The sequence below is a fragment of the Rutilus rutilus genome (assembly GCF_951802725.1).
Source record: "Rutilus rutilus genome assembly, chromosome: 21".
Taxonomy (NCBI): domain Eukaryota; kingdom Metazoa; phylum Chordata; class Actinopteri; order Cypriniformes; family Leuciscidae; genus Rutilus; species Rutilus rutilus.
Genome location: NC_140226.1, coordinates 25,163,097 through 25,179,894, shown reverse-complemented (window position 1 = coordinate 25,179,894; position 16,798 = coordinate 25,163,097). Strand labels below are relative to the sequence as shown.

Genomic DNA, 16,798 nt, shown 5'->3' with positions numbered 1-16,798 from the left:
ATATTAAGACACGGTTATTTTGACAACAGAAACATTGCGAGCAGCAAAATAGATACTTTTGCTAAAACGCTGCAGAAAACGAGATTTGCATATGTCTCACATGGTTCCCACCGTTTGTGACAAAAAACGTGTGGCACCTTTAAGGCTGATTTCTACTTAAGTATGAATATTTACCGAATTCTGCGTCGGACCTATGGATAGGCTACTCGGTCCACAGTAGATTTGGTCGTTTGAATTCAAATCACAGAAAGAAAGAAAATCCCCTCCCCTTTTCCATTGCTGCAGCCTCTGTTTCGAGTTCTCATTGATATTTTATTTCTGCCTCTCATTATAATGCTCCCCTTCACCTCACTCTCACTCAGCAAGATCTGGGGGGGAAAACGATTGATGCTAAGCCAACTCATCCATCCAGCCTATAAATAGAACACATCTCACTCTAATGGGTCAGTGAAATATTCAATTCATCTGAACACTTGCAACCTCTTGCTTCTACCTGGGATTCCTGCCAGTCACTTGGCTAAAGTAACAACACACACATGCACAAAAAAAAGAAAGTCAACAATAAATAAAAGGTCATGTGTGAATGTCAGAGAAATTTAAGAAGCAAAATAGAGAGTAGACATCCAAGTGAGATATGAAGTGGATAAAAAAAATGATAAACTTTCTGAATATCAAGCGATGAACAAGACAAGAGGAGATTGCCGTGAAAGCGCTTTATTCCAGTCGGGACAATACACAAAGAGGCAGAAGACAAAGAAGGTCAGTAGAAAGCAATAATATAATACACGCCACAATGACAATAATTGCTTGGGCTTATAAGTGAAAAAGATAAGAGCAAACAAAGCATGTGGGTCATACTCAAATGAGACAAGAGGGAAAAGAGAATGGGTATACAGTCCTTGATTGACGTGATGATGAGGGACAGGTGATTGGCATTATTCTGGCGATTGGGACTTGTGAAGAACCAGGTGCAGGTGTGAAACTGAAGGCTTTCTCAGGATGTACCAGTCATATCCTTAACTGTACTTGGGATATTCAGTCAAACAGCACATGCTGACTCCTCATTCTTTCCAATCCCAGAGGTGACATCGTGATTATCCTCATCCTTGCCTATGACTTCAGAATTCCCCAGCGGAGCTAATAATAAGCAGAAAGTGACATGAAACTGTGAGTTCCTGATAAGTCTCATTTCCTTTAGCTCAGGCGGAAATAGGTAAAGTTGACAGCAAATCAACATTTGTGTGAAAGGGGATATTTCTTCCCATCTGTTCCTTATCAACAAACAAACAAGCAGAAAGAACCCCCTTTTAGAAGTTAAGACCTAGTCTATTTTTCTTTAACTGTATTTTCCACTTCATGGTCAAGGCACCAACGGTCTTTTCTGGACGTTTGTTTTGCTCAACAGGCCTGCATTTTCTAGAAGGCAATATGCTCCACTATAGCCATTGTAACTTGTATTGGCAAAGTGAAGGAGGCTCTTAACCTCTATGAAACCTTTTAAATGGTTCTGTATGTAAGCACACTTATATTCCACAGCTGTAGCGCTTTGCTAAAGTGGTACAACGCAACTGGTATAAGAGCATAATGGCCATGTGAAACGTATGAAAGCTGCTTCTATAAGCGTCATCTTGTTTGACAGTTTGTGTACTTCTAATTGCAAAGCACTTTACAAGACATGTTACACTTTTGTCCCTTTTTAACAGATAAAGTATAGTCTTGGAAACTTTTTACGGTAACACTTTACAATAAGGTCTCATTTGTTAACATTCGTTAATGCGTTACCAAACATATTCGTGAATAAAAATGTTTGTGTTCATGTTAATTCACAGTGCATTAATGTTAACAGATACAACTTTTGATTAATGTATTTATAAATGTTGAGATTAACATTTATTAAGATTAATAAAAGCTGCAGAATTATTGTTCATTGTTAGTTAATGTTATCTGTAACAGCTTTCCATTAAGCCGCTGTTGTACTGGTAATAGGAGTGACCAAGTAGGCTAATCAACGTGTATAAACTCCATGAACACAGATGTAAGATGCAACCAATGTCTTTTATTTATTGTGCTCTAATTGATTAACGTTGCTTCCAGTTAGCTTCTTGTAGTGTCTCATTCTTTGTTGTTCAAAGTCCATACCTTGCATAATACAGCGCACGAACATTGTCCATATTCCATATGTCCTTGAACATCACTCTTTATCAGTTAAGCACCATTAAATTCAATCCAACACAATCTTTGAAGCACGGTCAGCATAATATTCCACGTAGTACATGGCTTAACACGCTCAAAAAACTGTGTGCTTCCCCACTACCAATACACCTGTTGTCTAATTACCCATGTGCTCCTAATATGCCAATGTCAGAGCACCCACAATGGACAAATATATAATTGCATTAAAATGGCTCCTACATTATCTAATGTAGTTAACTAATGTTAACTAATTAAATTTATTGTAAAGTGTTACCCTTTTTACAATGCCTTTATTAACTACACCATATATGTGTCCATATGGTTCCATATGTGACCATATATAAGCCCTCAAGGCCAAAAGTGAAAAATAAAAACTGCCATCTATTCATTATACATTAATGGTGGAAAAAAAAAGTATTTCAAAACAACTACTAAATTATTTAAGAATTTCATAATAACTTTCTTGTAAATGCAATTTCAGTGTAATGTCTTTTGACATGGAGATTGACTGATAAAATGGTCCAAGTAAACGTTTGCTCATGAGAACTTTCCCACTGACCAACACTGTATGGTAAAACTTCATGCAATGTCAGTGTTTTTCTAAGGCATAGCATAAGCTCATTCACGTGCATGGCAAACATAAGCTAAATATTTTCACACTGCATGGGTCAAGGGGTTGCTTCTCAAAATGTTATGTAACGTGGATTAGACCGTTATCTTGCTAAGAAAACGGCCCTCTATTTATATACTGTGAGCCCCTAAAAAAGAATGGCCACTGTTTAACTTTCAAATGCCAGTGGATGTTCTCCCTGAGATTTACGATGTGTCAGCAGTTTGACATTTGACCCAAGTGTTTTTTCAAGTAGTCAATTGAAGTGAAGAGTGAATGCCAATAAATGGACAGATTCTAGTCATGAGCTTAAGCCCAAATGTGCTGTACATAAACATTTTTTTTATTCTGCAAGATGGGACCGCAGGATTAAAGGTGTAACAATACTGACAGACTGTAATGTATTTGTTTAACAGGTTTTCTATGTTAAAGGAGAAATATCCTAAAAATGATGATTGCCGCATTGGTTATTTGACCCCATTCATGGAATATGAGGAAAATTACGTGTAAATTGAATGAATTTGTTCTTAAAGTTCACTCAAAAATGAAATTAGCACTTACTCATCCTCATGTCATTCCAATACTGCTTAATGTTTTTATCCATACAATGAAAAATAAAAAGTTAATGTGAGATATAGCAGGATTCTCATTTTCAGTGCACTGAAAGGAAGGATGTGCTATAAATAGAAAATATGTCCGTGTCCCTGTGTATTCTGACCTGAAATATAGCTTAAATATACCAGGTTAGCTTTAGCTTAAGTTCTGGAGCAAGGCACAGGTCATTTCCATTTATGTTTTTTTTTTTTTTAAAGAGCTATACCATAAACACAGTCTCTAAACTACACATTATGTGGTCGAAAAAGACCAGGTGTGCTAATCTTTGCTAATTATCATCCTGTGGGAGGCTTACAGTCTCAGTACAATCACATAGTTAGCATTTTTCCGGTCGCTGCTGTTAAAACGGATTTATGTGTCATAGGTCAAATTCTGGTCAAAAATGATATCTAACTAGAAACCTGATAGAGTGTAAACAGCGATTCTCTGCAGGAGTCACATCACTTCCTTTAGTTTAATGAGTCAAATGTCTTATACACTTCCTACACAATAGCACTGCATTATAAGTTCTTGAAGGTGATTACAAGCAGGGTAATGTTTTCTCATTAAAATCAGATGATTTTCTATTAATTCAATTGGATGTGAGGGAATACTATAGGAAATACCAAAAATGGTGGCGTGGTGGCTTTACCTTTTATGACTTCATAAGCAATCCAGTCATTTATAAAGATATTATGTAAATATTCATGATATATTGGATAATCTACAGCCCTATTGAGTTATTCTGCATGTTTTTGGAATCATTTCTTTCTTAGAAATGTTTTGCCAAAAACTTTGATGCTTGTAACTGAGCTATTGTTTTTTTTGGATATGAAGTTATGTTCACAATTTTCCATGTCGTTTATGTTCTTGCTTGAAATAAGATCCATGCCAGTATTATGGGTAAGTTTTTGGTATTGTGATTCCAAAATCAAACTGGCAGAGGATAACGACGGTCCATGGAGGAAGCTCCATGTGAGCACAGAATGTGAGTGCACATGTGCCTTTGATGCACTTCTGTCATTGCCCAAAGGACACATAATTTTAGCCATCTCAGTGACAGAAAGTGCGATTGCCAAGGTGAAAAGACAATGGGGAAAAGGAAAGGGAAACAGAAGCTAGTGTATATGGGAAATAAAATATGGTGTCTCTTAACAGCTGTGTTTTAAAATCATGATGTCTCAACATGAACTATGATAACTCACTACATCATCTCTACAGTTTGTGCAGTTAACATAAGGCAAGGGGTCATGCAAAGTTAAACTCTTTGAGACTGTCTACTCTAATACATCACTTCTACATTACATGCATTGTGTATGCACATAGATTGACTGTGCAGTTATTGCCATTTGCTATTGACAACCCCCTCTCTGTTCATATTCAAACAAATATAGATACAATGAATCTTCCTTTAAGCAATGTTATACGTTCAGCCTTTTCATTTTCATCTCAATGGGAGATGTATTAGGAATGTAAGACGTTAATACGTTCACAGCTGGAACATTGCCAAAGTCATTATGGAAATTTAGTTGTACTGATAGATGTTTTGACCTAGAATGACACATTAGAAGAATGTTATTTAATGCAATCTGTATAAATATTTGAAAGCAACCTTGAACAGTGTTTTAAAATGTCTACTTTTTTATTGGAAAAATGTAACTGCGTCTTAAATGCACCTTACGTTTTTTGAAAAACACTGCAGTTTTAAAATTCAAGTTTGGGTACACTGAAAAAATGTTTTGTCAGTTCAACTTAGAAAATGTACTTCATGTGGTAACATCTAAAATACTGCTGGTTTTGTTGAAATGAAAGAAATGATTTAAAATGACTGATAAACTGAATTCAACCAACCTGAAAAAAAAAATGGTTTTACTGAAACGTAATTGTCGTAAGTAGAGACCTTAGTAGCTTCTAAGTTGATCGTAGTAGAGACCATTGGTGGCAATGGCTTTACGATCTACTTTAGGCTTACAATGCTTTTGAGAAATGCAGCCCAGTTAGTTGTCAAGAAAATTAATTAACTAATTAAGTTGTGACAATGTTAAATAGTTGCTTTAGCTCACTTTAATTAAACTGAACAAGAGGCAAACATTTTGAGTGTATGTTTGTTTTATAATGTCAATTGTGATTTTTCTCTTTGATGCAACATAATGTGTATAATAACCTCAAATCACAATTTCTCATTGAAGCAAAATTCGCCAAGGAGCAGCTAAACGCAAACCTTTTCTTCTTTGTCCTTCAGAGCAGATGTCCTAGCTGACATGAGTCAAGACTATTCAGGCCTTTAGGTGTGGTGCAGAATAGTGCAGTGGTTCCCAATTCCAGTCCTCGTGACCCACTGCTCTGCACATTTTGTAGGTCTCTCTTATCTGACACACTCAGTTCAGTTCATGGAGTCTCTCCTAATGAGCTGATGATCTGATTCAGGTGTGTTAAATAAGGGAGACATACAAAATGTGCAGAGCAGTGGGTCAAGAGGACTGGAATTGGGAACCACTGGAATAGTGGACATGTGTCAAATGCGTCACTCCTGAGCTTAATTGTAAATTGGGTCAGTGCAACTCAATTAAGTTAAAACTGCATTCCCTTGTTTACATAAACCTGATTGAATTAGGTTACAACAACAAAATTAGAATTTAGAGGTAGAATCAGGTAGATATACCTCCTTAAAGCAACAACTGCACATGTTCGCTTTTTACAGTGACGCTTGTAATGTGTTTTAGAACAAGATGTAAAAATACCTCCAAATAGGGCCTAATTTTAGGTTAACCAAAATCTTTTGAATTTTTACATTTTTAAATAAATAAACAACTACCTTACCAGAAAGATAAATCATACATGACTAGCCAACAGAAAGATGTGACATGAAACATTTAAATTCATGACACTTAAAAAAGCATTGATTGATCAGTGCAAGATTGATACTAAAACAAGGAGATAAGGCATTTTATGACCAATGCTGTTGTACGATTCTTGAACAATGATTATGAACTGGTTCTTTAATGAATCAAACATGCAGCTGCGTGACCAATGCATTCCTATTCCGAAATAATGACTCTTATAAGTTGGTCCTTTTTAAAGAATATAAACAGCGCAGTCTGTCGATGCAGTCAGATTCCTGAACAAATTACTCTTATGAGCTGTTTTTTTTTTATATTTTTATTGTAAATTCACAGTTGTAGTCCGATTCTCATCAAAACCCTTTCAATAATCAAACATGGACCCTTTTTTACAGTCTGTGATGTTGTTTAAAGGTCATCAGCATCGTAAATCCTGCAACATTTTTTTATATTTTAATTTTTTCGAAAAATGTATCTACATTTATAACACTATAGTGTACTATATTGTATATTACCTTTGCATCAAATTACAAAAAAACTAGTTAAGGCTGCTGTGAGGGTATAGGCCTAATACAGCGGCTGTGGGGGTGACGGTTGACACTCTCTTTTGACTGCCCTTATCAATCTCTCTCTATTTTTCCCCTCTTTTTAAAAGTTGTGAAATCACTATTGTGGAGTTTTTATTTTCTATTTGACCAAATGGGAACACACACACACAAAAAAAATATTTAATGTATTCTCTCATTCGTCGCTAAAGAGCTTTACCCAACTATGAAGACTTCCGCTTCTGAGGAAAAACCCGGAAATTTGAAAAGGGTCAATTAATCAGAAAGACTTAATTGACTGAACCACAAGTTCAGTTTCCGTTTCAAAACAAACAACTTCCGCTGTAATGTTCGTGAGACTTAGCCTAAATCATGGATGTTTGTTTTATCTGCTTATTTGAAATAATAATTGATTTCATCACTTGGAAACAAGCTGCTAATGGTTCTTTCAAATATTTACTCCCCAAAAGTATAGCTCCAAAACCGGAATCGTTCAGAGAACGAGAATCATAAAATTCCTCATGATTTCCTTCCCCTAATATTGACAGACATGCGAAATGACCTGCGGCAATGGAGTGGCGCGCATGGAATCGTGAAACCTGCCCACAGTTTGCGAACAAACGAGGAGCTCGAGAGCTTGTGAGCGTGGAGACGGACAGCTCGCGCGCTCATGATGAGAACAGCCCGTCCAGTTATCCGTGTGCCCCCTTTGGACACTCCCTTCTCACTTCAGTGCTTACTCAACCACGAAATCCACCGCTGGATTCCAAAATACTGCTCGCATGGAGATTTAAAACTGGACAGAGGCATGATAGTCCAGAAGAGAACACGGAGGGATGCGAGTGTGTTTGCTGCCATGATTAACATCCAGTTTTTGCTAGTGTGCTCCTGAGAACGGCAAGACAAGTCAAGAGGTTCAACACTCAAGACAGCCGATGAGGCAGGAGAGATTTGACAAAGTAGTAAGTGCGAGATGTATTTTTGCATAATTGAATTGTTAATTATGTTGTAAATTCATTCACACCCGAATTATGTTCTAGGGACATCCAAATATGATCACGCTTTAATTCTACTCGAGATGCGCCCATAAATGATAATCAGTCAAAATAAATGATTTGGTTCTGAACACTATAGTAAAATTCAAATAATTTGACAAAGTTAATGAAAAATCACTAGATTTCGTTTTTTTTTTTTTAAAGAAGTTTTTTTCTGAAATTAAATAATAAAATGATAAATAGAGTATAAGCTGGAATTCAGATTAAAAGTAAAATGTAACTGTAAACACCAATACACTTGCTACACTGGTGATGGCTATAGAAGTGCGTTCTGCAGGGGTTGAACCTTTTACCTTTAGGTGACCAGCTGAAATGATGTATCACAGCGCCACACCACCCACAGCCTTGACATGCTTTTTCCAGATTTGTAGGAGGATTATTACTGAAATCACATTTTGCAGTAACAGTATGCCTCTTCTGCTTGCTTGCTTGCTTGCTTGCTTCATTACAACATCAAAAAATTATATATAAACTCTTTAATGTGATCTAATGACTTGTCTTGCTCATCAACTTTATCAGCTTTAATGTAAAAGTCAAAATATTATTGATCTACTTTTAAGTTTGGCAGTTGGAGTTTATAAAAATATTAATAAACACCAAAGAGAAGTGATTTGAATGGATCTGCATGGATTAAAGTTTCACATCCACATAAGTGGACACATGCATTGCTGGAACCCTCTGGGGCTTCAATAACTAACATATCTTTAATAAGCATTGAGGTCTGTATTATGCACAGCTCTAAATTAGTGCCGAAACTTGTGCTGTCTTGCATAACGTAGTTCCACACGCTGCATACTGGACACTAGTGAGGAGAACATTACGTCCACTATCACTGGTTTGCTAGAGAGGGTTTTCACACTTGGCTGGAACACTGCAGAAGTCAGCTGAGAAAGAACCAAATTAATGTCCTCACAGATGATGGTTTAATTCAGTCTGTTACTTGCCATTTCTTTGTAATTTATTGTGAAATTTACTCAAACTCGATGATGCTCTTTTATGAAAATCCACTTTAAAGTAAATTGTAAATACTCGTATTAAGAAATAATCAGTCAAATGTTTCAACACTGTTATGATAACCCTATCATAAACATGATATGATATGATACGCATGTTCCCAGGGAACAGAATTTCAAATGCTTTAGATTCAGAATAATAACAATAATCATTTTCTGAACCATAAAATCTATGTCCATAATCTAAATCAAATTCATCACTGTTTTAAAACCCTGCAGCTGTCAGTGCCTTTCATAGCGGCTATTATTTATTGATGGCTCCATGTAAAAAAAACATGAATGCGTTTTCATTCATGTACAAAGACACATGGAAAAATAAAAATAGATATCTAGAAATCAAGCAGGATTCTTTAAACTGTAATACAAAATTACTGAAGCCTTATCAGCAGTTATTTATTTGAATTACTGCTGGCTTTATAACCCCCCCCCCCCCCCCCCTCTCCCTCCCTCTCTCTCTCTCTCTCTCCTGCTCTCTCTCTCTTACCTACTCTCTCCCTTTGTTCCCCCCCAGTGGCTGCACCTGATCTTTTAGATCCTAAATCAGCCACACACAACACCAAACCACGGCTGTCGTTCTCCTCCAAGCCCATTGTGTATAATTCGGGTGATGATTGTGATACCATAACCACCGTAATGAAGTGGAAAACAGTATTGGCGATCTTCCTGCTGGTGGTCCTGTACCTGATCATCGGAGCCACGGTGTTCAAAGCTCTGGAACAGCCCCAGGAGATCTCGCAGAAGTACCTCATCCTGCAGGAGAAAATGATCTTTCTCTCTAGACATGCCTGTGTCAACACCTCTGAGCTGGAGGACCTGGTCAAGGTACAAAATCATTTCCCTGTGTGCTTGAAATTGGAATTCAAAATGTATTTGTATAGGTAAAAATATTTTTTATATATTTTTTTTATTAATATTTTGTGTGGTACGTTGGGTGAATAGACTAATCTTTGCCAAAAATCAATACAGACAGCTCTGAAGTTGTCAGAAACAGTGTGCAATCTGATTAATTGGAGACACTGAAAACACTAATAAGCTGAAGACATGTTGGTCTGTTTCTGAAGTATGATGCAACCATATTTCTTAGAAATGAGAGGGATGGAAAAGATTGCTTGGCTAAAATTATAAACATTCTGAACAGTCTGTTCTGTCTTGAATGTATTTATGAAATGTTCTTATGGCTAATAACTGTATACGCTTTATCTGCTCTCCTAAAAGTGGGGTTGCTGCCAGCAATTTCTTTTAAATTATGTTTTATTAACAAAGTTCGGGAGGAGCACGCTCCGATAATTAACACGAGCGGAGAGCACTCGGCAATCAACGAGAAGCGGTGTGTATATATATTCAGCAGTCTCGCCTCAATTTGTTGACAGTTTAGTAGCATCCCTAGTCCACACTTCTAGTCCTAACCATTTACATACGGGGGAGAGGGGGGAGTACTCTGGGTTCAGGCCGAACTCCGAGCTCGGCACCCTCTCCCCGGACAACATGCCAAATACACATTAAACTTTACTCCCTCTAATTGTTTGCAAGTGTGAACTCGTGAAATTGGTTTTAGTGAGTTCAGTTAACATTACCTGTCGTGAAATTAAATCTGCTCTTGACATTACATCATTCGTGCCTTCTGAAGTCTATGGTATTTACCTTTGTGCAAAAGTAGATTGCACTTATGAAATGTCACTGTCTATTCAGAGATTGTTTGCTGCAATTCTAGCAGCAATGTAAAGGTCCTGGATGGTGTGTCATTAGCTGGGTTTTCATCCACATAATATTCTTATGTAAATCTTAGGATATTGCTTTAAAATGCTGGAAAAAACAGCACAAAGTTTTGTTTTTTTACTGTAAATGTGCATAAAATTGTGAACACATGGGATGGGAGTTCTGCTTTTGTTTTTTGAAATATTTAAATAATCATTTTAATAATTTGAGCAATAGTTCTATATTTGATTTCCACACTTTTAGTGTGGTTGGGTTGTTGTGCGCTGTGATGTGTTAAACATCCTACCTATAAATATTCCTGTAGTTCTCTGACAGGCTATAAATCTACATTTTCTAACCCTAGGAGACAACTCGTACACCTCCCCCTTACCTTTTACGATAAATTACATCCCAACACGCTGCATTCATCTACTTCCCATCTCTTGATTATTGTTCTGATGCTCACATCCACACACCTCTGAACAAATGTTGATTCCTGCCTTGCTTTGCTGCCAACAGCCCAAACCCAGTGGTGATTGTAGCGGCACTTAGTTGGTGTTCACAAACAGGAAAGCCTCCACATGGAAAGAATGGCCTCTCGCTTTTGCCTGAGCTCTCCTTCTGCCAGCTGGGAGGAGGCATGGATGAGCAGCTGGGATACACTGAGGGCTCGTCCTGACTCCTGCTATATTTAGGCCAGGAGAACCTGCACAATGTGCAGATGTTTTTGACAGTGTTTACATTGCTCACTCACTGCTTATTGAAAACATGCCCAGTTGTTTTTGTTTTGTTTTGTTTTTTTGCTACAGTTCTCTGGACTTTGAGATGAAGCTCAAGGCTGGTTAATGCACCAGGCCACTGTGGTCCACTGTTTTATCTCAGAGGCCCCGGTGGCCCAACACCTGACACAAGCCACTGCAGATTCAAAAAAGAGATAGATGCTTAGTGCTTGAATGTTTTGCAGTAAACATTGGCCCGGTGTGACAAATGAAGAAATTATGGGTCTTTTTTGGCCCATCTTCATGACTGTTTGGGGAGGTTCAAGGTCTAGAGACACCTTTTTAAGTTTTAAGTTAACTTTTAAGTTGAACTTATTTTAACTTGAGCACAGCAATTTTAGAATGCCGTGTCATGCGCAAGACGCTGCTAAAGACGCGAGATGTGAGTGCAGCTGTTAACATTGAAAAACAATGGAAAAGTAGAACAGTGGAAAAGTGCATTCTGTGTGAATTTTAATGTTTGAAATGCTTTTCTTTGTTATTTTGGCATTAATTGCATTTCTATTTTTCAGTTTTGTAAACCAATTTTTTGTTATTTTGACATTATTTGCAACGTTAATTTTAAATCCTGCAGTCTGGTTTTAGGTTTTTTTTACATTGTATACCAGTAATTGCAACTTTATTTTTCATCTTTGCAGTGCAGTTTTCCATTATTTGGAAATTACATCTCATAACTACCACTTTATTAAATTAAATGTTCCATTTGTTTTTGAATTTTTTTATATTTGCAACTACTTGTATTTTTGCATGTGCAATTTTCCATTATTTGGACATTAACAAGATTTGAACATCTTGTAATCTTAACAAAAAAATTCATTATTTGGATTACAGCTTGTAGTTGCAACTATTTTCACTTTATCTCGCAGTTGTGATAAGAGATGGCCATACTACTTTCTTGCCTCATGTACATGTAATGAGAGAGACTGAATGAGATATGAGTTAAGGACCACGGACAGCTCCACCTTTTGCCCTTCACTTACTTTAGTTTCTGAAGTTTGCATACATATGAAATGAGAACAGAACTTCAGCAAAGCTTTGACCTTCCACTCACTCTTTGAGTAATGTGTCCTTTTAAAGTGCTTTAACTTACCTAGTGTAAAAATAAGAAAAGCTATTTAAAGAACTACACATTCCCTAAATTTGGAATCAATCCAAGTTTGTAGTAAGTGACTTTAGGTCTTCAAGGAACACACTGACCAGAGAAGCAAAAATATTGATCTCAATAATGCCAAGATCCCTTCTTTAGAAGAAGAGGCTCAGTCTGAAAAACAGTACAAGAAGTATAATATCATTCCTGCTGCACAAACAAAGGGCCACACATTTGATAAGGCTGCTATACTATAACAGATTTGACAGTGAATGAAATTACGGGACAAATCCTGTCTTAACTCCCAGCTGACACTGTAATGTGTGACGTAAAATCCAGAGATGCTGTGGAACACTGATAAAGAACAGATCCGTGTCTTTGTTTGAGGGCCTGAATGTAGGCAATTGGAGCCAGCCATCCTGCTCATTCAGAGACAGTCTGCTTCAGATTTAAACATGTTACATCTCTCCACACAATAGCAGATGGGGTTATATTAGGAAATAGCATGGCTGAATATGATTCAACATGAGTAAATTGGAAATATAGCTGTCATTTTCTAAATAACTTTTCCTAATGAAAATTTGCCATAATTTTTTTCAACCTTCATGTCATTCTTACCCTGTAATATTCTTTCTTTTGTGGATGGAAGAGTATCTACTTTTGTGTTTCACAAAAAAATTTTTTTATATATATATCAAGTGTTTGCTCTGTGTTCATTGCTCTCGTTTTTGGTTTGAGCTTGACGTGATTTTGTTACATTTTTGGAGATTATTCCTGAGACCTGTTCTCTCATTCGCAGCAAGTGGTGGTTGCTATCCGGGCCGGGGTCAATCCCTCGGGTCACCCTTCCAATGAGAGCAGCATGTGGGACCTCAGCAGCTCCTTCTTCTTTGCAGGGACTGTCATCACCACTATAGGTAACGGCTGTTCTCGGTATCAATCCCCTAATTGATTCTTTAATTGATTAGTGACTTTTTGAACTTCATTATCACTTCATTTAGGTGATGAAAGCAACTTGGGGAAACGTGCTTGGTAAAACGAGTTTAACTCAGGGACTTAAAAGTCAAATAAATAGACCACTGCACAATTGATGAAAACAAAATTCTCAATTAATTAATTGTGAAATGTGTCAGTTACAGCTTTATTTTTAAGTGTGCTCCTGTGAGTCTGTCAGCTTCTATTGGATGTGTGGGTCAGTATGAATTTTGTTTTTAGTTTTTTACAATAAAAAAAATACAGTAAAACCAGTAATATTGTTAAGTACTGTATTATTACAATTTAAAATAACAGTTTTATATTTCAATATATTTTTAGTTATTTATTGCTGTGAAGGCAAAGCTACATTGTCAGCAGCCATTACTCCAGTCTTCAGTGTTACATGATCCTTCAGAAATCATTCTAATATGCTGATTTGGTGCTCAAGAAACTTTTTTTTTTTTTTTATAATTAAAGAACATCTGTGCTGTCGCTGAAACTGTGATGCTGTTGTGTCTTCGCCCATGGATCATTCATCCCTCCACCAGAATCGTAGTTCCATTTCCTTTGTCACTAGTTCACTTCCTGTTTGTAGATATTTAAACCAAAGTCACTTAAAGGCAAACCTGCCACCTTAGCCGAAAAAAAGCGTAATGCCTGCTACCAGTACGCAGTGAAGGAGACAAGTGGATGTTTATTTAAATAAATTTCAATGGAGGAGTGGCTACACTATACTGAATAAACTGCTTTTGTGAGGAAATTATAATTTAATGAATCAACAACTCCTCGTCTAATCTTTGTTGTTAAGGTTAACATTCATTTGTATTGATCTATTTTTAGAGTTTACACTTAAAATAATTAGCTGTTTAATAAGAGAAGTCACGGACAGGCGTGACAGGCATGATTCGGTTTACGGCACTTATAATTCATTTCTATGGTATCCGCAAACAGTGACTGAGCTGTGAATCAAGGCACGTGATCCAAGTTAGCCGTTACTCTTTTTCCAATGGTAGAGCCACGGACCCTCATATCTCCAAATTTCTGATTTTAAACCATGCTCTCAGTAGCCATCTTTGAGAAGTACTGCAAGTTCACCTGCATACCAAGTGTTACTATTACTGTTATCTTGTCTCTTGAGCATGACCGTTTCAATGTTCTCTGGGTTATCTTTTTTGGATCTGTTTGCTGTTGGACTGCCTTTTTGGATTTCTGCCTGGTCATTGATTATGGTTACCTGTTAAACGTTTGGTTTGTATGCTCTGGACTTGATTTGTTTAATAAACTCCAACAAATGGATTCTAAAACACAGAATACTTCGCTGGACATGAATCCAGTAGGAGTCTCACAGCCACGAGTGGCTTTTGCTTTTCAGAGCAAGATGCTACCAGGAACAGCTAATTGCACTACTGGCTACTAATGAACATTTTACTCAGTATATTCAAGCTCTACTGTCAACCAGAACCGAACCGGTAAGGCTGGCTTTAACTGATAAGTTTGTTGGGTCTGCAGATAAATGTCTGGGTTTTTTACATCAATGCTCAGTCTCTTTTTCACATCAACCTGATGCATACCATAGTCAAACAAGTGTGCTTTCGTCATGTCACTTCTCATAGGCAAAGCGCTACAGTTGGGCGTCTGTTGTCTGGGATAATGATTTACAGATCCGTAGTTCATTCACATATTTTGTGCAACAAGTACGAGATGTGTTTGAATATCCAGCCGGTGGGAAAGATGTTTCATTCCAATTATTACACCTACGCCAGGGCCAATCCACCGCAGCTGAATATGCCACTAAATTCCGCACATTAGCACCACAGAGCAGATGGAACGGCGTGGCTTTAAAAACAGTTTTCCGTGAGGGATTAAATCCCGTTCTACAAGGCGAACTGGCATGTAAAGACGAATCCTTAATTCTTTCACAGTACAGTTATCTGGCAATCAAGCTTGAGAGTTTAATTTGAACCCACCACTGAGCATGTTTCCCATGAATCTCCCGAACCTATTCAAATTAGGCGAAGAACGCCAGCGCCAGTTACTTAACCATCTACAGTATGTTTCTACTCTGGATAACCTGGTCATCAGTGTGTCTCCTGCCCATTAAAGACAAGGGTGGAACAACCAAAGCGAGCCTAACCTCATGTTCCCTCAATTTCTCGCTACCAGTCAAAATATTGAACTAATATCTAATCAGACCTGTTGTGTAACAGCCCTAGTGGATTCTGGAGCTGCAGTAAATTTGATATTTCAGAAACTGGTTCATAAATTCCAACTCCCTACTGTGCAATGCTTTCCACCATCACGGCAGTTGACGACAAACCCTTTGGGAGGGGGAAGTCACTCATCAAACGGGTCTGATTAAGCTCCTGACTTTTCATACTGAGGAACTTATCCTGTTTTTCATCTCCTCACCATTGCATCCCATCATCTTGGGGCATCCTTAGCTGTCAGTACATGACCCACAGATCTCATAGAGGCAAGGTGAACTCATCCAATGGTCAACCTTCTGAACCCCACCATCCAGCTCCCATGTCTGACTACCAGTGTAAAAAGCCCCAAACTTAAAAAAAAAACTGTCCATATCCCTTAAGAATACCAGGACCTAGCAGAGGTTTTCGGCAGGGAAAAATGAAGCTAGATGAAAATCAGAACAGGAACATACAAAAGTCCATGAAACCGAAATGACATTAACGACTAAAATTAACACTTTAATGTAAATTCTATTAATTAAAACATTTAAATTGCAATTAAAATATCAAGGGAAAATGAATTATCAACTTATGATTTTTGTCCCCTAACCACGACAAGGATATTTACATATGATGTGAACACTCAGCATTTTATGGATTCATTTCGGTAACACTTTATTTTACAGTGTCCTTTTTGTTACATGTACTTGCCATAGTAATAACAGTCAAGTATGCATAATTACATGTAACTAACCCCTTAACCAAATCCTAATCCTACCCTAACCTTTAGTAAGTACATGTAGTTGCTTAATCGGTACTTAAATATATAATTACACTGTTACAATGACACCTTAAAATAAAATGTAACCTTCATTTCTTAGCAAATAATCAGCAGCTGCATCTTTCATTTTGACTTCATCACTAAGGATGTGTAGGAAATTGCATTAATGTAATTTAATAAGCTTGATTTATGAACCTTAACTAATCCTTTCAACAGCTTTGACTGTTCTTGAATACATGTGTAAGACACCTTTGAAACCTGCTGGAACGGAGCCAAGTAGTGGATTAAAGAGCAAGCCCCCCTTCATCAATCCCCCCTCAGTGTCCCTACTTGGGTTGCGAAGTATAAATTGCAATTAATGAACTGACAGCTTGACCTTTTATACAGTTGAAAGAGGCCAATTTCTTGGGGCTGCACATCACATCTCCATGTTTTATGTACATGT

At 37.3% G+C, this 16,798-nt stretch overlaps 1 protein-coding gene across 2 annotated transcripts in view; it reads left to right on the top strand.

Moving 5' to 3' along the window:
* Positions 1 to 984: 984 nt before the first annotated feature.
* Positions 985 to 16,798, top strand: part of kcnk2a (potassium channel, subfamily K, member 2a) — a 28,630-nt gene continuing 12,816 nt past the window's right edge. The window contains exons 1-4 of one of the 2 annotated variants that reach the window (XM_084393322.1): positions 987 to 1,167; positions 7,331 to 7,744; positions 9,362 to 9,672; positions 13,211 to 13,328. In XM_084393322.1, the coding sequence (XP_084249448.1) occupies position 7,744; positions 9,362 to 9,672; positions 13,211 to 13,328 (430 nt within the window). In that variant the 5' untranslated portion in view covers positions 987 to 1,167; positions 7,331 to 7,743. Of the gene's footprint in view, positions 1,168 to 7,330; positions 7,745 to 9,361; positions 9,673 to 13,210; positions 13,329 to 16,798 lie in introns of both variants that reach the window. The other variant, XM_084393323.1, reaches the window with a different exon arrangement.